The sequence below is a fragment of the Corella eumyota genome, chromosome 4 (assembly GCF_963082875.1).
Source record: "Corella eumyota chromosome 4, kaCorEumy4.1, whole genome shotgun sequence".
Classification (NCBI taxonomy): domain Eukaryota; kingdom Metazoa; phylum Chordata; class Ascidiacea; order Phlebobranchia; family Corellidae; genus Corella; species Corella eumyota.
The window spans coordinates 8,463,406-8,486,494 of NC_137493.1; the positions used below are offsets into that span (position 1 = coordinate 8,463,406).

General features: G+C 31.5%; 7 protein-coding genes across 8 annotated transcripts in view; 1 reads left to right on the forward strand and 6 right to left on the reverse strand.

Moving 5' to 3' along the window:
• Positions 1–3,364, forward strand: part of LOC145749540 (actin, muscle) — a 41,818-nt gene extending 38,454 nt beyond the window's left edge. Inside the window, exon 2 of the mRNA XM_082565330.1 lies at positions 2,212–3,364. Coding sequence (XP_082421456.1) covers positions 2,225–3,361 — 1,137 coding nt within the window. The 5' untranslated portion in view covers positions 2,212–2,224 and the 3' untranslated portion in view covers positions 3,362–3,364. The remainder of the gene's footprint in view (positions 1–2,211) is intronic.
• LOC145749541 (uncharacterized) lies at positions 31–1,657 on the reverse strand. Of its 2 annotated transcripts, XM_082565332.1 has the most exons (3): positions 1,559–1,644; positions 1,450–1,494; positions 31–1,249 (listed from the first exon to the last, which is right to left on the reverse strand). In XM_082565332.1, the coding sequence occupies exon 3, from the start codon at positions 1,240–1,242 to the stop codon at positions 535–537; it is 708 nt and encodes a 235-aa protein (XP_082421458.1). In that variant the 5' UTR covers positions 1,243–1,249; positions 1,450–1,494; positions 1,559–1,644; the 3' UTR covers positions 31–534. The 2 variants fall into 2 exon arrangements, with proteins under 2 accessions (XP_082421458.1, XP_082421457.1); XM_082565331.1 differs by lacking the exon at positions 1,450–1,494 and having other exon boundaries at positions 1,559–1,657.
• Positions 3,365–3,985: 621 nt separating the features above from the next.
• Positions 3,986–7,090, reverse strand: LOC145749388 (neuronal acetylcholine receptor subunit beta-4-like). The gene is made up of 9 exons (XM_082565144.1): positions 6,836–7,090; positions 6,481–6,626; positions 6,260–6,414; positions 5,910–6,083; positions 5,684–5,824; positions 4,917–5,128; positions 4,499–4,714; positions 4,238–4,389; positions 3,986–4,156 (listed from the first exon to the last, which is right to left on the reverse strand). The coding sequence occupies exons 1-9, from the start codon at positions 6,894–6,896 to the stop codon at positions 4,043–4,045; spliced, it is 1,371 nt and encodes a 456-aa protein (XP_082421270.1). The 5' UTR covers positions 6,897–7,090; the 3' UTR covers positions 3,986–4,042.
• A 409-nt stretch (positions 7,091–7,499) lies between these two features.
• LOC145751576 (DNA-directed RNA polymerase, mitochondrial-like) lies at positions 7,500–13,656 on the reverse strand. Its single transcript, XM_082567755.1, has 11 exons — positions 13,421–13,656; positions 12,827–13,084; positions 12,415–12,662; positions 12,079–12,236; positions 10,299–11,854; positions 10,002–10,150; positions 9,608–9,838; positions 9,123–9,301; positions 8,742–8,886; positions 8,097–8,353; positions 7,500–7,889 (listed from the first exon to the last, which is right to left on the reverse strand). Exons 1-11 carry the CDS (start codon positions 13,515–13,517, stop codon positions 7,628–7,630), a joined length of 3,540 nt encoding a protein of 1,179 aa, XP_082423881.1. The 5' UTR covers positions 13,518–13,656; the 3' UTR covers positions 7,500–7,627.
• Positions 13,657–14,839: 1,183 nt separating this feature from the next.
• Positions 14,840–16,832, reverse strand: LOC145750752 (cytochrome P450 1B1-like). The gene is made up of 5 exons (XM_082566833.1): positions 16,164–16,832; positions 15,995–16,085; positions 15,800–15,818; positions 15,551–15,699; positions 14,840–15,429 (listed from the first exon to the last, which is right to left on the reverse strand). The coding sequence occupies exons 1-5, from the start codon at positions 16,830–16,832 to the stop codon at positions 14,840–14,842; spliced, it is 1,518 nt and encodes a 505-aa protein (XP_082422959.1).
• A 1,016-nt stretch (positions 16,833–17,848) lies between these two features.
• Positions 17,849–20,025, reverse strand: LOC145750753 (cytochrome P450 1A1-like). Its single transcript, XM_082566834.1, has 5 exons — positions 19,354–20,025; positions 19,183–19,269; positions 19,017–19,093; positions 18,764–18,909; positions 17,849–18,444 (listed from the first exon to the last, which is right to left on the reverse strand). Exons 1-5 carry the CDS (start codon positions 20,023–20,025, stop codon positions 17,849–17,851), a joined length of 1,578 nt encoding a protein of 525 aa, XP_082422960.1.
• Positions 20,026–21,286: 1,261 nt separating this feature from the next.
• LOC145749794 (lipid droplet-associated hydrolase-like) lies at positions 21,287–23,088 on the reverse strand. The gene is made up of 3 exons (XM_082565657.1): positions 22,423–23,088; positions 22,247–22,345; positions 21,287–21,997 (listed from the first exon to the last, which is right to left on the reverse strand). Exons 1-3 carry the CDS (start codon positions 23,011–23,013, stop codon positions 21,758–21,760), a joined length of 930 nt encoding a protein of 309 aa, XP_082421783.1. The 5' UTR covers positions 23,014–23,088; the 3' UTR covers positions 21,287–21,757.
• Position 23,089: the final 1 nt, after the last annotated feature.

Here is a 23,089-nt window from a genome sequence, read left to right on the forward strand (position 1 = left end):
TATAAGCTTGCATAACAGTATTTATTATACCTAAAATCCAAGAATGTTTATCATTATTTAACAGTTGATCATTTTAATCAGTGGATAAACGCTTCAAACAAAAATGCAAGACACAAATAAAAAACTTTATAGCTACAGCAGGGAGTTTTTGGGGTTAAACAAGTACATATCAAAGCGTAAATGGTAATGTGAAAAACATTTTGATTTTGAAAACACCTTTGTCAAAATTTTATCATACATTCCCCTGTAACAATTGACAACAACATCACATTGAAAAAATAACATTTTGAGTTGATATAACTTCAGTGACGAAAACAAAGGTTTGAAAATGGAGGCATGATTGACGGTAAAATAAAGTTTAGTTCAAACTATAAAATAATGTACAGAAATGTGCTCATATTTGGCATGCAAAATAAAGATTACCAAACAAAGCAAAAACCTGTATGTACTTTGTAAAATGGTATTAACAGTTGAATTGTTTTCAGAATTACAAAAAAGTTAAGAATTAATATTGGTGGTTGATGCATTCCGAATTCAATAACCACCTCCTTGATTATAATTGCCACCCCCATATCCCCCACCACCATGACCATAACCTCCGCCACCCCCCTGTCCATATCCACCACCTCCATAACCTCCTCCTCCCCCTCCTTGTCCATAACCACCACCCCCATAACCTCCTCCTCCTTGGCCGCCATATCCACCACCTCCGCCGCCGTGACCACCATACCCTCCTCTATAACCCCCTCCTCCACCACCATAACCTTCACCACCTCCTCCATAACCCCCGCCCCCATATCCACCATCTCCATATCCACCCCCTCCATACCCTTGATCTCCATGGCGACCACCCCCATATCCACCTCCGCCATAACCTCCATACCCCCCACCTCCGTAATGGCCTCTTCCACCACCACCACCTCCTCTTTGATATCTTCCTCCTCCACTTCCTCCTTCTCCTCCTCTACTATCTTGATGGTCTGCAATTTTTACAACCAGTTCTCGATCGAAGGCTAGAAACCCATGCATAATTTTAACAGCTTCTTCAGCAGCTTTTTGGTCAGCAAAGGTAACGAAAGCAAACCCCCTTGATCTTTGACACGGCTGCCTGTCATATACAATAGCACAAGCAACAACATCATGGGTCTTTTCATGAAATAAAGCTTCAAGAGCTTCCAATTTACATGTAAAGTTAAGATTTCCAACAAAAACCTTGCATGGTTTTCTTTCTTCTTCAGACATTTTGAATCTAAGTTAAATCCAAAATTGTTTAGAAAATATTGTTAAAGTATGGCCAAGATAGACTATTAAAAATACTAGGTTTTAAATAAAAGTTAAATATATAAATCATTTCAACATCATTTAAAATAATGTTACAAAACATTATTTACAAAAAAAAACTTGTTTACTAACAATTTAGAAAAAAGAAATCAGGCCAGACGGGCTCACCTGGTTCCGTTTTAAATTATGGAAAAGAGCGTATGGCAGGTACTTCTGTTTGAAGCACATTGCATTTAGAATAAACTATAAGCCTACGTTATAAACAATAAACGCTTACCAGTCCAGTCAATAGTCAACAGTCAATTTGAATCAGGCACAAACGCAATAGACACGCAAACAGGCCTACCACCCAGACAGGAAACGTCGAAAAGGAAAATAAAATTTGTCAGCTTGAATTTTAGAGACGCCATGTGGCAGTTGAATTTTCCATAAAAAACATATAAAATTAGCGGGAACGAAGTGACGCACATTTAGTTATAATTCTCTTGGAGATATTTGTAAATTCATTGATTTTAATTTTGAAAAAAAAATAAAATTATAAAATGCGCTAGCAAAATAAAAAAATTATTAAAATAATTAATAAGTTGTGTACCACAACGAAAACTTATTACCAGAACAAATACATAAAATTGAATTTAGCCACCAAGGCAGTTGTTGTCGCCTTTCAATTAAAAAAATTCTCACCCTTTATATTAGCTGTCAAGTTCAGCTGGCGTCGCCAAATACGGTAATGTTTACCTTTTTCTAATCACAATTGTTGATATATAAAGAGCAACGACATAACAGCGGAACATCAAATCTAATTATTAGCAATTTGTTTTTACTATTCAAGCAGTACCAAAATAATGTAAGTAAAACTATTATTAAATTTCTTTTAACAATTCGTTAAGTAGTACAGCGTTAGTTATATAATTTATTTTTATTTTTTAGTTAGTTTTTTAACATGTCTGACTCAGAAGAAGATCAAACCGCTTTAGTGTGCGACAATGGATCAGGATTAGTCAAATCTGGTTTTGCTGGTGACGATGCACCAAGAGCTGTCTTTCCATCGATCGTTGGACGACCAAGACATCAGGGCGTTATGGTCGGCATGGGACAGAAAGACAGCTACGTAGGTGATGAGGCACAGAGCAAGCGAGGTATCCTTACCTTGAAATACCCAATAGAGCACGGAATTATAACCAACTGGGACGACATGGAAAAAATCTGGCATCACACTTTTTACAACGAACTTAGAGTTGCTCCGGAAGAACACCCAACCCTTCTTACTGAAGCCCCACTTAACCCCAAAGCTAATCGTGAAAAGATGACCCAAATTATGTTCGAAACATTTAATGTTCCAGCTATGTACGTTGCTATTCAAGCAGTCCTTTCTTTGTACGCTTCAGGCAGAACAACTGGTATAGTTTTAGATGCCGGTGATGGTGTTTCTCACAACGTTCCAATTTACGAAGGATATGCGCTCCCCCACGCCATCGCACGGTTGGACTTGGCTGGACGAGATCTTACAGATTATTTGATGAAAATTTTAACAGAAAGAGGTTATGCTTTTGTTACCACAGCCGAGCGAGAAATCGTTCGCGACATCAAAGAAAAGTTATGCTATGTCGCACTTGACTTTGAACAAGAGATGGCAACTGCTGCTTCATCTACCTCTTTGGAAAAAAGTTACGAGTTGCCAGACGGTCAAGTCATTACCATTGGAAACGAACGATTCCGTTGCCCAGAAACCCTCTTCCAACCTTCATTCATCGGCATGGAGTCTGCTGGTATCCACGAAACAACTTACAATTCAATCATGAAGTGCGACATCGACATCCGAAAAGATCTTTACGCTAACAACGTCCTCTCCGGAGGAACAACAATGTATCCCGGTATTGCTGACAGGATGCAGAAAGAGATTACTGCACTTGCCCCAAGCACCATGAAGATCAAGATCATTGCTCCTCCAGAGAGGAAATACTCTGTATGGATTGGAGGATCTATCCTTGCTTCCCTCTCAACCTTCCAACAAATGTGGATCACCAAACAAGAATACGACGAAGCCGGCCCATCAATTGTTCATCGAAAATGTTTTTAAATTTTTGATCTCATAATAATTTTTACAAAGTTAATTTATTTTTAATTTAAAATCTTTTAGGCTTAATCTTTATTCAAATCTAATAAAACTGATTGCGCACTGTTATTACATAAGATTTCGGTATATATTTTTGACAATAAAAAACAGAAGACTTTTATTTTCGTATCTGTGTTTAACTATAGCTCGGAATAATATAAAATAAACATATCGAGCCTTATCTAATTATCAATTAAAAATGTTTATTCGAACAACGTCTTTATATATTAAAAACTATAAAAAATATATTTTACAAACTTAAAAATCCAAACAATATATTTCGTTTTGCCTATATGCATAAAATACAGGTGATTATAAACTGCGCCGCCTACATACTCCAATAGATTTTTATTTAATAGGAAGCCTATAAATCACGGTTAGGCAAGTATATTACTTTATTGTTCTTGTACAATATGTTGATCGCCACTTTAAATGTATTTTAGCTAAAAATTTTCGGCTGTAAAAAACATTTAAAATGTTGTCATTAAACCCGAAATTAATAAATTTGCCTTAAATATTTTTTTATAATTTTTTAAAGGTAATGCTGCTATTATAGATAAAAAGACCTCTTGAAATCAGGAATAAGTTGTTTGTATATTTATTAAGAAAGAAAGCAAAATGTCAATCAAAATATTCATATACAAATTAAATAAAAGGTTGAATAAATATTCCCACTGTGCCGACCACACAAACAACCACAAAAACGTACAAAAATAATCTGTCTATTACCATGGCAACGTACTTCCAATCTTCCTTTACCTAAACAAAAAAAATTAAATCTTTTTAAGACACTTTAATTTTAAAATAAAATTTAAAATGACCGAACATTTTAAAACTTACATTCTGATCTTTGTCTTCACTTCTCATGTGATCTGCTATAAATTTAACCCCGTCTATCGCAGATTGTAATTCCGAAGTTATAGGCTTCGGGTTACGATTTCGTAACGCGTCACTTCCGGAAAGTTTCGTGACGTCATTTCCAGAGACATCATCTATATAAAAATGTGTTGCATTTTTTTAGTTGCAATAATCATAAAAGATACAAAAATTACACAAAAAGTTATTTTAAAGATTTAAAGTCTTCAATTTTATTTCTCTTACCGTTTTCACCATTAAATTTTTCCTCTTCACAACCGCAGTCAGTTGGCAAACTTGGTCTCTGCATGAACAAAATTTTTGGCAACTTGACCAAAAACATGCTCTTCATCCAGTCAGGCATGTTATGAGTGCTTGGCGATCTGTGATGAATGTTAAGTACAAGAACACTTGCTACAATACTGAACGTCACCAACACCATCGTAAACATGAGATATTTACCTAAAAAAATTAAATTTTAAAACTTTCGCTTATATTATAATACAGTGAAACTTAAATTTCTTTTCATTATGTTTTTATTGTAAAAAAAAGTTTTATTGTTTTTAACTAAACCTTTTTAATTAAACAAGGTTAGGCAGAGAATACTATTAAAAATCGATTCACTAAATTATTTTTTTAGTTTTTAAAAAAGTAACGCACTTACCTATTAATGGAACATCCAAAGATGTCGGTGGCACAATTTTGGAAATAAGAAGTAAGAAAACAGTAAGTGCGAGTAAAACCGAGATACAGAGTGTCATCTTTTCCCCACAGTCAGAAGGCAGATAAAATACCAGAATGGCGAGTGACGTAATCAGAATGCAGGGGACGATAAGGTTGACAGTATAAAAAAGTGGTTTACGACGTATGATCAGACTAAACAAGTTATGTATTTTATGTTAATGTGGTGTGTATCATTTAATAAAAAACAAGCACTTTAAGCCAAATAGACAAGTTTACTATTAACAAAATGCTGGGCGTGATATGGTCTAAACATAAAAAATATTTAGCGTCCCAACAGGTGATTTTGTGTTTTTTTTTGCTTAAACTAATATTATCAACCCTTTCTTGTTGATTATCAATTAATTAAACGTAAACATCGTTTGCATTTTTAATCCATTTAGAAGATTATTACTGAAAAATGCCGTAAAATAATCATAGTGATTTTTAGTCTATTTTTGTATATATATATCTTTATCCTCGATGTGGGAAAGTCGAATGTGCGACTTAAACATAGAGTAACATCAGTTACTCCGACCCAGTCTCGAGTTGCCTGTGGCAGTTTGGGATATTATAGATTATATAATTGCCCGCTAATTATACTGCTGATTAAGTCCTGACTCAGGAGAAGTTTATACCGTTTATAGCACCTTACTCAAGGGCGCTACTTTTAATGATACTACTTTGTGTAGGGCAAGCCAATATAAGTACCTGTACACGAGATCCTGATATGTTGGATCTAGGGGATTAAGATTTGAGTAGCCTGGTGTTGCAATTAAATCCCATTCACCACTTGGTGTGAAATCATCTAAGGTCGCTGTTGGTCGCATTAAGTTCAACTCTATGTCAATTCTATTTTAAAAAAGCGGTACATGTTCTGCACTTTTCAATGTTAAGTTTTACTCTTATTGTTTCGTGTACATTATTTACAATTCACCTATTATATGTCCACGATCTAAATTTCATTGAGCAGTTTTGAATGTCAAATGGAAAATCTTTAACTTTAATTTTGCAAGCACTTCTGTAAATAGCAGGTGGCATCCATGAGACTGTCCCGTTGGCTAAAACTATTGCATTTGACTGCAGGGATACTTCATATTTACCATCTGCACTAAACAAATGTTAAAATGTTTATGTTTAAATTAATGTTGTCTTGTTACGAAAAGGCTGATTTTACGCCAAATCTAAAATTTACTTGTACGAAGCAATCTTTTAAAACGTAAAAAAATAAGAATTTTTAAATATAGACTGGGCTTTTTAGACAGCAGGTTTACATTTCATACATACTTGTTAAATAAAACAATATCGGGTAGCCAAATCATGTCCGATGGCAACTGAACTTTTGTTATGTTTTCGTACTGACTCGGTTGCCATGTCAACCGATAATCCTTCCATACTTGAGGAAGCCAAACTTTTGTTATCATGTACTGCTCGCGTTCATTCTAAACCATACACAACAAAAACATCTTTTATAATAAAAATGCTTATATTATATAATAATAACTTACAATTCCAATTAGTTGTGATATAATTAAATCGAAGTAAATATCGACTCTGTCTTTTAACTCGATAGACGGTGGGACTAGCTTGTTATATTTTGATGTTTCCATCAAATACCGCAGCAATCTTTCTTCGGCATGTTCGCCAGTACAACCTTAAAGCAAGTATAAACAAAGAAGTTATTACAATGAATGTACTTATATAAAATAAAAAAGGTAACAGCCTTTTGAGAATGGTGCACACACAAAAAAGAAACAATTTAATTTTAAATCCATGCAATCGATATCAGTACTCTAAACACGTTTAAACTATTGATTAGGCGCTTAGATAGTGGTAAATGATAAATAGTATTATTTTTTTTACTTTGGAATTGTGCTGTACAGAAGCAAATTAGAATAGTTTTAAATATCCACAACTTTTTCATGTTCAAACTATTTTACGCTTTCTAATAATGTTCTCTTTACAAACTAAATTAACAAAAATACTGTACATAAAAATAATTTATTCTTGTTAAGTACCTAGTTTATCAACATGAACCTACATGTTTTCTTTTTATTTCTCTCACAGCTAACAAAAAAACTTTAACTTGTTACTTAACTAGCCTCTACACAAATTGCAGATAACTACATCAAGCCTATGCCTTAACTAACTTACCAATGTTGTGCAGTTTAGCCATACACAATCAAATCTAGAACAATTCCAGACCTCAAGGGAGTGACGTCATTAATTAAGCGATAGCAAAGTAGAACAGCTGTTTGTTTAGTGTATCAAAGGTGAAAAATATTTAGGCAAACAATCAATAAAAAAAACTCATTAATTTTGAGTACACTGATCAAAATGTTAAATAATGCTTTTAAAGGTGTATTTGGACAATTAAAGTGTAAATTTAACTCGTCAAACAACAAAGCTAATAGCAGAACACGTGTCAATTTCTTCTTGCAATCAAAGGTTTTTTTAACTCGAGTTATTTAATATATCCTAAAAGTATATTGATGGCTTACTATAATGGTCCTATCACGACAACTATTTAAATATATTAGGAAAACAACTATAAAAAGCCTTTACCAAGCTGCAAAAAAACTTTTTTTATACAAACATCGAACATTTTATTAGAAACTTTCATAGACAATTACAGAAATTTAAAAATTTGTGAAATCAACTGAAGAAAAAGGTTGACTTTTTAATATCATTTAAATTAAAATCTCCTTTGGAAGGAATTTGGTTTAGTAAAGTCTTAAACTCATCACTTTGGTCGGGGTCTTGACTTGCAAACTGACTCAAATGTTGACTTAAGTCACTCAGAATTGGTTGTGAGTGAAGTTTCACAAACTCATCACGACATATCACGTTCATGGCGTCTATATCACAAGCATGAGTCCAATAACAATCATGAATGGCATTAAACTTAATTCCGGCACTATATTTAGAAGAAAAAAAATATTGTTACAAAAATTTTAAAAAGAAAGTAGTGGAAATTTTACTTCAGATATAAAGTTTTAAAAAATAGGGACAACATTAGTTTCATTGTGTATCTTGCTAAGCTACATTATTAAGTAAAACCTATTTAATTAAATCAGCAATACAAAATTGATTTAATGAAAAATTAGCCATGAAAAAAACTCACTGGTGGCAATGTAAGGCTGTTAACATCATGTGTGTAGAATCTAATGAATGCACAAAATTAGCTGGAAAGGCATTACACTGTTTTTTTGTGTTTGGTTTTCGGCTGGGGTATTGGTAATTAAGTGCTTGAATAGTTGTCAACATTTTCACAGTATTCATTTGAAAGTAAGGTTGAACAACGTGTAATCCTAAAGGTGTTATCCACTCGACACTGTTGCCTTTGTTGGACATACAGCGAGCTAAACTGGTGAACCAGTGCTAAAAAGATAGTCATATAGTGAAGTTTTACTTTTATGTTACAATCATGACAAGGGCAACTATGTTGACGCTGTAATGTCAGGCTTTTAAAAATAAGAAAGATAATTCATGGTGGCAAGGTTTAATAGTTAGCACACTCGAATTTACCAAAAAAGGTAAAGTCACAGCATGCTTAAGTAAGGACACATAAGGTGCTATAAATACTGCCTACTCCAAAAAATTTTTGACATGTTAATTATTAGGCAATATGATAAATAATATTTAAAACTGCCAGAGGCAACTTAAGGCTGGGTCAAGGAGTCAAGGTAACAAACAATAAACTATGTTTAGACTAAAAGTCGGCTTTTTCAAATTAAAGATACATAAATATAAAGAAAAATGAACTTACTTGAATTTCACTGGCACCAGTAAACATAGATGCAAGGCACTCAAACAAAAGAACACAAACATACATGGAAGCTTTTAAGTATTGCTCTGGTGGAAAAGTTTCATGACTTTGCAACTGTCGCTTTATTTGACGAGTGGCACCAAACCTTGTTAAATTTTAGAACAAAAAAATTAAAAATCCATAAAAAATTAAAACAAATTTTTTGAAAATGCCCAAAAATGTATATAAAATTTAAAGTGTTTTTAAAAATTAAAACTAATTAAAGTTATCAAGTACTTTTAGCTTAATTTTATGAAGTAACATGACAACAGTTAAACGAGTAATCTACACAATCATTAACTTAATATAAAACAACATATTAGCTACAAAAAATAAACCTACTTAGTAACTCCATACACAGTTGTCATGATAGACTGTTTGACCAATTTTCTTTCAATAAAACCTTCCAATAAAATTGCCAATTCCTTTCCATTTGCTGCATCTTTTGCTCGACGCTCTTCAACTTTTTCAGCCACTCTTGAATAAACATCTTTCGGGGTTACAGAGGGGGAAAGATTAACCTTGAAAAATTGATTACAGTTTTATTTGGATTTTTTTTAATAATAAATAAATTACATAATTTAGTTTAGGTTAAATTAAAATTCTGTATTTATTTATAAAAGCTTTATTTAGGGTATATTTTAAAATTTAATAAAGGCTTTAGCTGATATTTAAGACTCTTCTAACAGTAGTTTTGTTAACACTTCGTATGAATTGGACAAACAACAAAACCTTTTTTTTCAATTTATGTTTGTATCGATTAGGGGTTCAATGGATTTGAAAATTGTAGACTTGTCAACCCTACAAACTAGAATCTAAAATTATACCTGTTCTGCTCCATCTACATCTCTTCCCATTGCTGCATAATGTTGTAAACCATTACATGACCCATCTTGGTAGATGGGCACACAGGAAACATATTTCTCGGGGTCAGGGCTTCGTAATGCTTCAGTGAGCTCTATGCAAGCAACAAGAGTTTGCCATGGTTCGTCGGACATCCTCCACCAACCTTCTCCATTTAGGGGATTATCAGCAGAGTCCATTATTTTATCAAGAACCTAAAATTTATTTTTAAAAATTTTAAAACTATTTTAAAACGTATTAAGACATGAATTTTATTATTATATTAAAAGAATTAATGAAGTCAAAAAAGTATTATTCCTTCCTTATTGCTTATTACCTAAAAATAATGTGTTTGCTTTTTAAAGCAAAAAACTTTACCTCATCAGCATATTTTAATCGGTTGCTTAAAGAACTCATTTTTTTAAAACCAGTAAGATTAATAAGGTGAATTTTGAGCCAATCTAAACCTTTCTTTCCAAGAGGTTTTCCGTTTGCAAACAAAAACAAAGATCGATTAACATCAGAACCTAGAAGGAAAAAAAGGGAGACTTAAAAATTTTTATTTACATACAACCAAGCTAACCTTAAAATAAATAATAATAAATATATATAAAATTCGTAACAATAAATATATTTTTAACTAAAACAAATTATAAAAAAAGTTTTAAAATTTACCCATGTAGTTAAAATAAGGTGGAACTGGATACATTCTTCCTCGGAAATCAAGGTTATGTGGGAACCAAATTATTTTGTCGCGATAATGATTTGCTATAGAAAATTTATAAAGTCCATCCATAAAAAGGCTATACATTTCCCTGTGCGATTTCTTAGCATGGTGGGCTTTCAATCTTAACAGTCTTTGTTTATTAGGATCTTCATCATGAATTGGGTTAAGACATGGGGGCAAATTCTTGTCTACAGCTTGTGGTATTTGCAGAGCTGCATCTCCTTTGCTTTTAAATACTTTTAATTGAATGTCTAAAACTCTTTTATTTATTCTCCAAGCAACTGAACTTAGGACATTAATTGCATCAGTTATTGCAGAAGCATTCTGATGTTTCACAGAAATACAATCCAATTTTGAGTAGTTATCTGGTTGTCTTATAAATCTTGTGGGAGTTAACAGAAGTCCTCCCTGTTCTGGATCAAGCCATGGAGTAGGAGGAACGACCATAGGAAGAAAAGAATTGCTGAATGAGAAATCGTGAGCTGCATCCTGCACAAGTTTAACATAGAGCGGATGCGGTAAGGTCATCCCATACATCTTCTTTCCCCATGCTTTGTAAGAGTTAAATGCAGCAGGAATAGACACATATGCAGGAGGAACTTTACTACCTCCAACTCCAACTTCAAATGATAACACTGATACCATAATTTCTAAGAGTTTTTTTCCGACAGTTAATTTCCATAAATCTTTCCACTGTTGAGTTGAACATTCAGGCCGTACATCTCCATACTTTAAAGCAAGATTTTCCCAAAACTCACGAGGTACATCTGTTTTATTTTTGGAAGTATACAGTTGAATATATTCTTTGTAAATCTGCATTAATCGTTTTTCAGAGTCATTTTCTAACAAATGCTTGACAGCATATCGATTATATACAGCTTGGCCGAGATCACAACAGGTTATTAAAGTTATTTCACCATTTTTATGCATTTCATACATTTTCCACAAAATAATTTTGGCATATTCTTCAGGGGAAAGCAAACAGAGAAAGGGGTACAACAAACCCCGTTTCATACTTGTATTTTTTACCCATCGCCCCTTTTCTTCTTCTTTGCAATCATTTATACCCTTAACAAGCAAATTCAGCCACGTGTTATGCAATTGTGTTAATTCTTTTCGCTTCTTTTTGATAAAACTTTGTGACTGTGCATTATTATTAAGAACTCTGGGTATTGATACAACTTGGTTAATTTCTTGTGACAATTGTTCTTGAAATAATTGCTTAATGTTCATTGTTTCCATTTCCGATTTCAACAACATTGCATTTTTTGATGCCTTTTGCTTGCTTATAGTCTCTAGCAAAGGCAAAGTATTTTTATTTGTTTTGCTGGTAATAGTACCTGGAACAAACTTAAAATTTGGATCCATTATTAGAATAGCTTTTTTGCAATACTTAAAGGTATCACTGTCTCTGTGGCAAGCATTTAGACACTCATTAAATGAATGATCTGGAATAGTATTGGTGTAAAAGTCTTGTAATGCTGTTTGATTGATATCCAAAAATCTAAAAATTTTATTAGTTTAGAAACCGTAGATTTTATAAATTATCCACGCAATAAAAGTAATAATATATAAGTATAAAATACAAAGTAGAAAATAAAAATTGTATTTAATTATTAGTTTAAATTGGTATCACTTTTGTCTTATTTAAAAAGTAAAAAATTAAGCATCACAATTCTTAAACAAACTGATTTTACAGGCCATTTTAAAAATATTAATAGTACTCACTTTACTAAAGAACCAATTGCACAGGCAGATATTAAAGGTGATGGTTTAAGTTCATAAGTTTTAAGGAAACTAAATAATAAGTCTAATTTATCTAAACTTGAGGCGTTTGTTGTTGGTTTTGGCAAATTTAAAACACTTAAAAACATAAGCTCAAATACCTAAAAAAATAAGATATCTGTAAAATTACTGTAAAACATTGTAAATTTTAAATAAAAATTCAAAAGAATATGATTTTTTTTACAAATATCATAATAATATAAATATACAATCAAAAAAAAGCTTTTTTTTTAAAATGTAAATGCAATAAAAATAGGAAAATCATCAAAATTAGAATACCTTTATATTAACAGATTGTGCTTTTTGTTTTGCGAAAACAAGAAAATGTTTAAATGCACCGTCTGTAAGATCAGCATGAATACAAGCCTGTAAAAAATTACTGAGAACTGTGGGGGAAACTGACATTTCGTATTGAAATCTGGTTCGAAATTGTCCTGTTTTGGTTTTGCGAGTGTAATCTTCAACCACAGAATCAGTGCTCGTAGTGGAATGGTTTTCGTTAACTTTATCTGTGTTGTTTAAAATTTCTAAGAATATAAACATAATAAAAAGTTAAAACATTAGTAACAAGCATTTCAATTTTTTAAAACTAATAAATTTAAAAAAAATGTAAAAGTAAGTTTGTGGTTATAATTTACAATAACAATAATAAATTGTTGTGCTAGGTTTACATAATATATTTTTACTTCACCTTCATAATTGTGAGTTTTAGCACCCAAATCTAAACCTTCTATTTCACTGAGATTCTCCATTTCTATTTGCTCAAAATAGTCAGCAAATTCTTTGTCTATTTGTAAGTTACTTTGAGCATTCGCATTGGCTTTGGTTTGGTTGAAATATCGTTGTTGGCACCATGTTAGTTTTGAACCAGCTTCAAGATTTTTGTTGAGCAAATTTGAAAGTTTTCTTAAATTAGGATTTTTTTTCGGTAGCAAAGTTAAATGTGAATCTGAAATAAAAATACAGTAACATTGAAAAACAGAGAAATAATTAAATTAACAAAATGCCCCTCAAAAGTTTTACATTGGCTATACTATTTTTACATTGGCTATACTCAAAATGCAAAAAAGCGTAGACATTTGTTTTTTGTGTTTAAGGCACATTGAAAAGTTATGGCCAGTAATAAGATCTGATTTGGCATTAACCATCGTACAAAATTTGAACCTCAGTCAGTGAGTATGTCATGTTTTTGTTATTCAAAAATTGTTATTGCTAAATGTTTTTACCCAAAATTTTAATAAAAAAATTAAAATATTTAAACAGACAAATCAAAGTCCTTTTGTACCTGGTTTGCAGTGTAATTTTATACAACGTTGTCCGGGATTGCGAAGGTCAAATTTCATTAAAAGTGTGCCCTTTCCATTTATTCGAAGTAACGACATTATCGCCCTTTTTCCTTATATGGATTTTTATTCCTTGTGTTAAAGATTTGAGTCATTTATTAATCGTTTTATGCAGTTTAATCCATAATGTTATGTTATGTAATTTCGTAAACCAGAAGTTGTTTCCAAGCCATGCTGTTTTAGCAATTTCTAAAACGCAGTCACCCAAAACGAACTACATTCAGAGTTTCCACTATATTACATGATAATTTTTCTTTGAACATGAAACACATTTAACCTATCAAGACTTGTTTTACTTAGCAAAAGGTTTATTTACAAGCTACAAACGCACAAATTTAGTATCATTAATCAAAAAACTATTTTTGGTTCACACGTAAAACAAAAAAACACCAAAGCAGCATCGTTTTTAATAAATTACCAGTAAATTATCCTTATAAATACATTAACTAAGAACTTATTACTGCCGAGAATTTTTTTGATTTTTTAGACTGGGCTCTCGGACCATATACTCCAAAAAGCAACACCAACCTTATCATATTCCTTCAACCACCCTGAACAAATAATTTGGACCATACAAAGCTACTTATTCATCCAGCTACTCCAACACTTTGCGTCACTAACTTAACTTAATTATGCAATCTCTCTTTAAAACTATCAATGTAATATATTTTAATTTATCAAGTTTCCTCTTTCTTTTCTATTATTAACTAATTTTAAACATTTATATTCACTTACTCTATATATGTGAACCCCCACTAGTTGGTGGGTTGTTTAATATTTTTTGCGTTGTATGTGATATACGTTGTGAAAGGCCATTCTGGGACGTTCTTTCTTTAGGTAGGTTTATTTCGGTTAGTCCCTTTATCACATGCAATTTATCGTGACCAGTTCGTGCTTTCCTACTAGAGCCATACTGGGTTATATTAAATGTAATTATTATTTTCTTTAAGTTATTTTTTATACTGTAATTTCCATCGACAGTGATTGCTTTACTTTTATAAATCAAATGTGTCGTAACTTTCTTTTTTTTCGTACAATTTTATTTTGTTATTTCGTCACTCCTTTGTTATAGTTTTATTTTTTTTGGTGTATATTCTGTAAAATGTATTTTATTTATCGCATTTATTAATAATATAATCTATACTGGGTTTGGTGACCATGCCATAAAATAATTAAAATCTTCATGTTACCATTAATACTTAGCATGTTTTAAATCATTAATTTGATTTTGTCATTTTTTTCCGTCACATTGTTGTAATATTAATTGTATATCGTATTTACTATCTACTTTTATCAATGCGCGAAAAACCAAAATAAAAAAAAAATAAATAAATAAAGGTCATACAATTAATACAACTCTTTTATTGATTTATTAACAGTTTTAGCTGTAAATGTTTGGGCTTTAGAATCAATCCATATTCTGCTTCTGTGGTAGGTGGGCAACTCGGATCATTAAACAACTCACACTTTTGAACTAGAATAGCAGTGGCAAGGCAAAGCCACTGTCGAGCCATTTCCACGCCAGGACATTTTCTTGTGCCCACCGAAAACACCATGTACTTATCAACCAATGAGTTAAGCTGTGTTGTACCATCTTCATTGACCGTAAGAAACCTACAAGGGTCAAACTTTTCTGGTTCGGGCCAATACATAGGGTCTCGGTTGATTGTGTATTGGTTTACGATAACCATTGTGTCTTGTGGTACCAGGTAACCATTTAAAATTGTGTCACCACTGGTGGTATGCGGTAACGAGCTTGGCAATAGTGATGAGTGTCGAAAAACCTCATGTATAAATGCTTCAATATAAGGTAACTGTTCACGATCTTTTAACGTGGGAAGACGATCACCTACAGCCTCGCTTATTTCTTTCTTCATTCGTAATTTGACTTGTTTGTAGGTTTGAAGATATGTTAACACCCAAAAGAAAGTTGAAGATGTAGAATGCTGTCCTTTAAAATACATTAAACAATTATTGTTAGTTAATGCTACTCATAAATTTACCCACAATAGTAAACTAATCCTAAAAAAGTTAAAGTTAAAATAAAAAATAATACGATTTAAACGGAACACCTGCTCCAAAAATGTCTTCAATTAAAGCCGACAGGCTTTCTTTTCCAGAATTCTTCAATCCCAAAGTATTAGGTAAAATGAATTCTGGTGTCAATGCAGCAACAAGATTTCTGCAGTCTTGGGAGGTAGAATTTAAAACCTCGTTAACCCTTAAATAAATAAAGTTACATGTTTGTTAATTAGGTTATACTAAATTTGAAACTCCTCTGTTTCTATTGTAACTCAATTTTAAATAGTTTGTCTTTTTACCTTTTCATTCCCCAATCATCTAATTGTTTATTAATAAACAAAAAATCTTTCATTGCCTTTTTAAACTTTGGTATAAACTAAAACAAAAAACAATAGTTAAAAACTATAGAAGCTTTTTAATTGTTACAATGCTATAACCTTTTGAATTCTAATCTATAGTAACCATACCACACTACCAAAATACTTATAATTTACTTACTGTTAACCAAGGCATTGCATCGACTGCGGCTCCTAGCGTTAAAACTGAACCAAATTCCGAATTCATGCCTAAAAGCTGGCAAAACTCCTGTTAAAACATAAAACATCAACAAAGGCGTTATTAAATATAAAAAAAGTAAATAAGTAATTACCTAAGTATACGTACCTTGTTATTGTATTCAAATCGTTTTCCAAAACAAATTGCGCACACTGAATTAGCAACCGTCATTCGTATAACATCTTCAGGATTAAAAAATTTGTCAGAACTTTGTGTAATTCGATCCAGCTCCGTGATCATGTGAAGCGTTTCCGTCGTGATAAGTTCGTTCATACGATCACGAGTTTTCACGGCGGTCGTGAACTGATGAAGATTTCTAACCAAGATTGCTCTGTTGCGTTTCCAGACCTCTCCTTGCGTATTAGTATCGTTAAACATTACACTTTGCCCGCGAGAAACAATCTTATACGTAGAAAAATCCGGGCGGCACGAAAACAAAGATTTTTGCAAACAGAATGCAGCCTTTGTAGTTGCTAGATCGTTGATCACAACTGCGTTAACAGAGCCTATTTTTACCTTGAAGATAGGTCCATACCTCAAAGCTAACTTATGGTATGTTAAATGGGGACTTGAACCAAAAGAAAGAATATTTCCAATGATAGGCCATGGAAATAAGCCAGGCAATGCAGGATGATCATGTTGTGCTTTGCGCTCTTTGACTAGAACAGTTCTGATTATTTTAAATAAAACCAGAGTCAATATGCAAAGTAGAATACTTTGCACTAAACTTATCCAAAATGAAAGTTGATATTTGGTTATACTTATTGACGAAGACATAATTTTATTTTAGTAAATTTACTTTTTTACAATCTAAATACATTAAACATAATTAATTAAAAATCGAACAAATAATTTTTCCATTTTTAAATAAAAACTTATAATTTTGAACAAAATTTATTCTTGAATTTTTTTATTTTAGCTTGAATTCTTTAAACAATTTAACGTTTTTTGGCAAAACTTCAATACAAAAATTTCACAATTCTAATTAATTTTAGATATCATCATATTTTACCTTATATGTTAAAATTATTTATTTAGCAGTGGCGACAGTGTTAACGCCTGTGTTTCCTGATCACAGAAATGCTAATTTTGATTAATTAAAATAACTTTAACAGAAAACATATAAACAAATTAAAAAAATAATAAAAGATTTGACAAATGAGTTTGTTATTGCAGGAAACGTATTATTAACAAATTAGGCAGTTTATCATAAATTGTAGCAAAGAATGCAACGGGCGTTTAGCTTTGTTCATCTTTATAAACTATGCAAATAATCTTATTTTTAAAACTTGCAACTTAAATATCTAAAAATTAAACAAAATTTTAACTTTTTGGATGTTTAAACTTCTGCATTAATCAACAACGTATACAATTTGACCCAATTTAGAATACATTTTATTTTGTTAAAATAGCACTATATAGAGTGTAAGTTCTACTTTGTTGCCCATGCATAGGCAAATGTACTTAAAAAGTTGAAATGCAGAAAAAGAACCAACCCTTTAATCTTAACAACAGTTTGTAGGTCACTGGCATACACCCTTCATTTAGCCATACATAAGTGTATATGCATTTTGCCTAACCCAAAGCAGTAAAAACTACAACGGTCTAAGCCGCTCACAAAACAAAAATTTAGGTTAAATTAATTTTTACGATAAGAAATGTGTCGTTACAGAATTAAAATTTATAAAACATCAGCAATCTAATGCTATTTATTAAAAGTATTTTGTTTGCAAAATGGTAAACATCGTCATATATATCTCGAAGCATAAACAATCATGTTAATTTTACTTTTTTCATTGGTTGTTGTTGTTTTTTAGTTTAAGAAATAAACGTTTTGGTTTTAAAACTAGTCCATATTCTGCATCTGTCGTAGGTGGGTGAATGGGATCATTTAATATTTCAGACTGCTGGACCAATATGGCAGTTGCAAGGTAAAGCCATTGCTTTGCTATTTCCATACCTGGACACTTTCTAGTACCAATAGAAAATACTATGTACTTATCCACCAATGAGTTAAGCTCTACGACACCATTCTGATTTGTTGTTAAAAACCTACTAGGGTCAAACTTTTCTGGATCGGGCCAATACATAGGGTCCCGGTTAATTGTATATTGGTTTACTATTACCATTGTGCCGCGTGGTACCAGGAACCCATTTAAGACTGTGTCACCACTTGTGGTATGAGGTAACGAGCTTGACAATAATGATGAGTGTCGAAATACTTCATGTATAAATGCTTCAATGTAAGGTAAACGGTCACGATCTTTTAACATGGGAAGACGATCACCTACAACGTCGCTAATTTCCTTCCTTATTCGTAATTTAACTTGTTCGTAAGTTTGAAGATAAGTTAACACCCAAAAGAAAGTAGATGATGTCGTATGTTGGCCTGAAAAAGTGTCGTGTCATTGTTAAAGAATTAAATCCTAGACTTTTAATAGTAATTACGAAATAATTTAGGCTAATATGAAGTTCAAACCCAAGCGTAATAAACATTAATTAACGCCATTTACATAAAGCTCTAATGAATATAGAGATAATTGGGCGACATCGTAAACTTGTATAATATTAGTAATTTGTTGGTACAAGCACCCAATTGCAACCTGAATTGACGCAATCTGGCCCGCCTAGAGGTGTAATGATAAAAACATTCACACGCCATAAAATTTTACAATAACGATTTAAAAATGAGTACAATATCAACGAACCGGCAGCAAATATATCTTCAATTAAAGCCGACAGAGTTTCTTTTCCGAAATCTTCCAACCGCGATGACGTAGGTGAAATAAATTCTGACGTCATCGAAGTAACAAGATTTCTGTTTTCGTTGGTGTAGTTTAACACTTCGTCAACCCTAATTATATTTGTAGATATTAAAAGCAAATTAAAATGGAAATAAGTCATAAGTTTAAGTTTAGCCCATTATATTACCAACAATTTTGAATTTAATACAACAAGGACCTGTTCATAACCCAATCATCCAATTTCTTGTTAATAAACAAATAATCTTTCATAGCTTTTTTGAATTTTGGAATAATCTACAACAATCATTTTATACTTTTTAGTGTTTGTAAGATTATTATTAAGTTATTTTTATTTAAAAAAACGGAACTGTTTGAAAACTTACAGTTAACCAAGGCATTGCATCAATTGCTGCGCCAGCTGTTAAAACTGCACCAAATTCCGTATTCATGCTTAGCAGTTGACAAAATTCCTGATAAAAGCAAAATTTAATAATATTTTAATTATGCTTTTGTAAAAAAAAGGGCAATTAATATTTTAGAAAAAAAATACAAACCTTGTTATTGTATTCAAATCGTTTTCCAAAACAAATTGCACACACTGAATTAGCAACCGTCATTCGTACAACATCCTCAGGATTGAAAAATTTCTCAGAACTTCGTGAAATTCGATCCAGCTCCGTGAGCATGTGAAGCGTTTCCGTCGTAATAAGTTCGTTCATACGATCACGAGTTTTTAAGGCAGTCGTGAATTGATGAAGATGTCGTACAACAGTCGACCTGTTTCGTTTCCAGTCCTTGCCAAGCGTTGTTTCATCGTTAAAAACAACACTTTGTCCACGTGACACGTATTTGTAACTGGCGAAGTTTGGACGACATGAAAATAAAGATTTTTGTTGGCAAAATGCGGATTTTGCAGTGGCCAGATTATTTATTATAACAGCATTTACAGCTCCTATCTTTACTTTATAAATTGACCCATATTTAGCTGCCAAATTGTGAAAGGCTAAATGTGGATTACATCCAAAAGAAAGGACATTTCCTATTACTGGCCATGGGAATAAACCAGGCAGCTCTTGGTGCTTTACTTTAATAACTAGTTTCTTCACTTGAAATAACTGAAAAAATTCAACTAGCATCGCGCAAACGGCACAGATGACAATACATTCGCCCAAACTGGAAGGAAATGCAGAAAGATAAACTGAAATAGAGTTTAATAACACTGACATGATTATACTTAAAAAATAAATCTGTAAAATGTCACCCATTTAATCTTTAGTTATACTATACAAAAATTTTTATTTGCTAAACTTGTAAGTAAGAAGATTTGCATCTTTTCTACAACAATGTTATACCCGTAAACTCAAACTTCATTCGATGTTAATATAAAACAGGTTAGATTCCAGCAAAGGCTCTTTTACAATAGGCCTAGGCCTATTTGTTAAGGGCTAAAGCCTAAGTTTTATTTAGCGACTAAATATAATTTGGATCGCAGCTATTTTATTAAGATTAAGACAATTAGTTCAAATAATTACGACCTGATGAAATAACAACGGGAAATCCATGTTAAGTGCCGCTTTTTGAAACCGCTCATCACGTTAACCAATTATTTTAATGTTAATTTATTTAAGAAAATTTTCACAGCCAATTGTAGCTATTTCGTGTAAAATATTTCTTAAGTTAAAATTTTGCCCTGTTACCTATAACTTACAACCAGGGGTAAAAATCGCAAATTTTTGTCTTGCAATATATGATATAAGTTAAGCATAAAAATCATAAAAAAATGTAGAATGTATTTTGTAAAAAAATGCACAACAAAACAATTAAACGAAACAAGTAAAATGGCAGTTTTTAAAATAAAAATTGATCTATAATTATTGCTCGTAAGTGTTTGGAAAAAAACAACTTTTTTTCAGCAAAATATATGGTGGTTTTTGCTTTTTTATATCATAATATAAAATAAATATTTTCTAAATTTTGCAAAAATAAATTTTTGCCAAGTCATTTGGCAAGATTTTGACTAAAATAGTCGTTATAATACCGGGGTAATTAAAATTAATAAGGTAATTAAAATAAAAGTAATTGGCGCTCTAAGCTAAAGAACATAAATATTCACCTCCCATTAACGTAAATTAATGGTAATTTTTTTATACCATCCCTACAAAATACAGATTTTAAGAATCTTTTTTTTTTCGAATAAGAAAGGTGTTGTTATTAACACTTACCTTAAAAACGTCCATTTTAAAATGGTAGACATCTCACACAATTTTAAGCTCTGTTATCAAGTCTAGAAATATTAATAACCGATACACATTTAAAACTTGTTTTGTTAATTTAAGTTAGTACTTTTATTACATATTTTATTTAATTAATTATTCTAATTGTGCCTTCAAAACCTAAAGATAAAAATTAAATAAAGAAAGAATTACAATCAAAAATCGATCTAAAAAATTACCTTAAAATTTTTAACATAATCTACTCGGGATTTTATTTAGCAAATTAAATTAACTAAATTTATTAAACACGTTATATAAGTTTAATATTTACACATAAAAAATCTAAAAGGTGTAATTTACAATATTAGGAACTTCATATAATAGTACTAAATTAATGCACAGAAAAAAAGTGCATAGTTGTCAGAGTAATAAATTAAAATGCATAACTTAGGATAAAATTTTACAAATATAAGAAAAGCTGCAAAAATTTTTGAATTTATGAAAATTAATAATAAAACTGCAGAAAAAATTTAATAAAAATAATTTTAAAAAAATGAAAAATTAACAACAACAAATTTTAAGGAATAAAAAACGTGAAAATATGGCCAAACACAGTATAATTAAAAACATTACTTCAAATACAACAAAACAAATGTTTAACAGAAACTACTACGCTTTTAATGCATAACATAATAAATTAAAAATTATACAAAATAAATTATTAAAACCAAGTATAAGTTAAACTTCAAATTTCAAGTTTAAGGTCATGAACCCACTTTGAAACAATGTGTGCACCTTCCACACTATGGGTAAGAACGAATGCATGTGGAATATTCTTTTCACATAGAAGGACATTTTGGGGATTTTTATACTCGCTACATACATCCTTGTAGAATGAAACTGGGCACCAATGATCATCAACACCGTAATAGAAGATCAACTTATCCATGTGCTTTTCAAGAATGTGGTCATCTCTTTTGTCAACCTAGTTAAAAAATATTTAAATTTTTATTAAAATATATGTACTGTAACTTATATATATAAATTAAAAAGCTTTAATGTTAATTGAATACAGTAATAACTTAACCATTGGACTAACCAATCTAATTCCACCTTTCTTCTGTTAGTTTATTTTAATAAACACCCACATTTGATTAGTTATCGATATGAGTTTTCTTCTCAGACTGTGGAGGTAAAGTTTGTTAACCTAAAGTTTTGTTTATATGTATTTTACCTCAAACATTTCTTCTAAGGCCATATAAGTCATTGAATCAACTGCTTGGGAATTAGTCATGTCAGATTTAATAGAGTCTACAATACATTTTTCTTTCGTCTGAAAAAAAAACAACATTAAAAAACAGTCCAATAAATCAAAATTTAAAGAATTTGTAAGTTCATTCTTACAATTACCTTCACAAAAGTTGACACTAACATATTTTTAAGGGCTTCAGGAAAGTATGAGAGAACCCCAGCAAGAATTACAAACAACCATCTAGCATTACTAAGAAGCGGGGTCATGATTTTACCCTTTGGTGTACTGCTCATTTTTTCAATAGTGGGAAAAAGTAAAAAGCCTTTGACGATCTGATCGCTTTGCATTCGATCAATGATCTGCAAGATGATGTAACATCCGATAGAATGACCAATAAGAATAACCTTTTCTGCATAAGGTAGAACTTCACTTTTAATAAACTCAATTTTGTGTAAAATTTGTTTTTCAAGACCACAATCTTCCTTTGCCGGGTGTTCAAGCCCTTTTGAGTTTCCAAGTTTCACATGACCAGTGTGGCTAATTCCCCAAACAGGTATGTTAGTCAACAAGTTCAGTGTTTCCGAGAATTTGTCGTAAATAGATATCGGACCAGGGTTTCCAGGGATTACGACAATCACAACAGGATGTTTAGAGTTGCTGTTGTTGTTCACATTTTTCTGGTCGCACTTCATAAAATTTATGGCAACACCGGATTGCGATTTCCACTTGTTTTTACACTTTCCAGACATTTTATTCAAAATTATATCACCTGAACAAAACAAATGAGTTTATTGATCGTATAATAATAGTATATAATAAATGAAG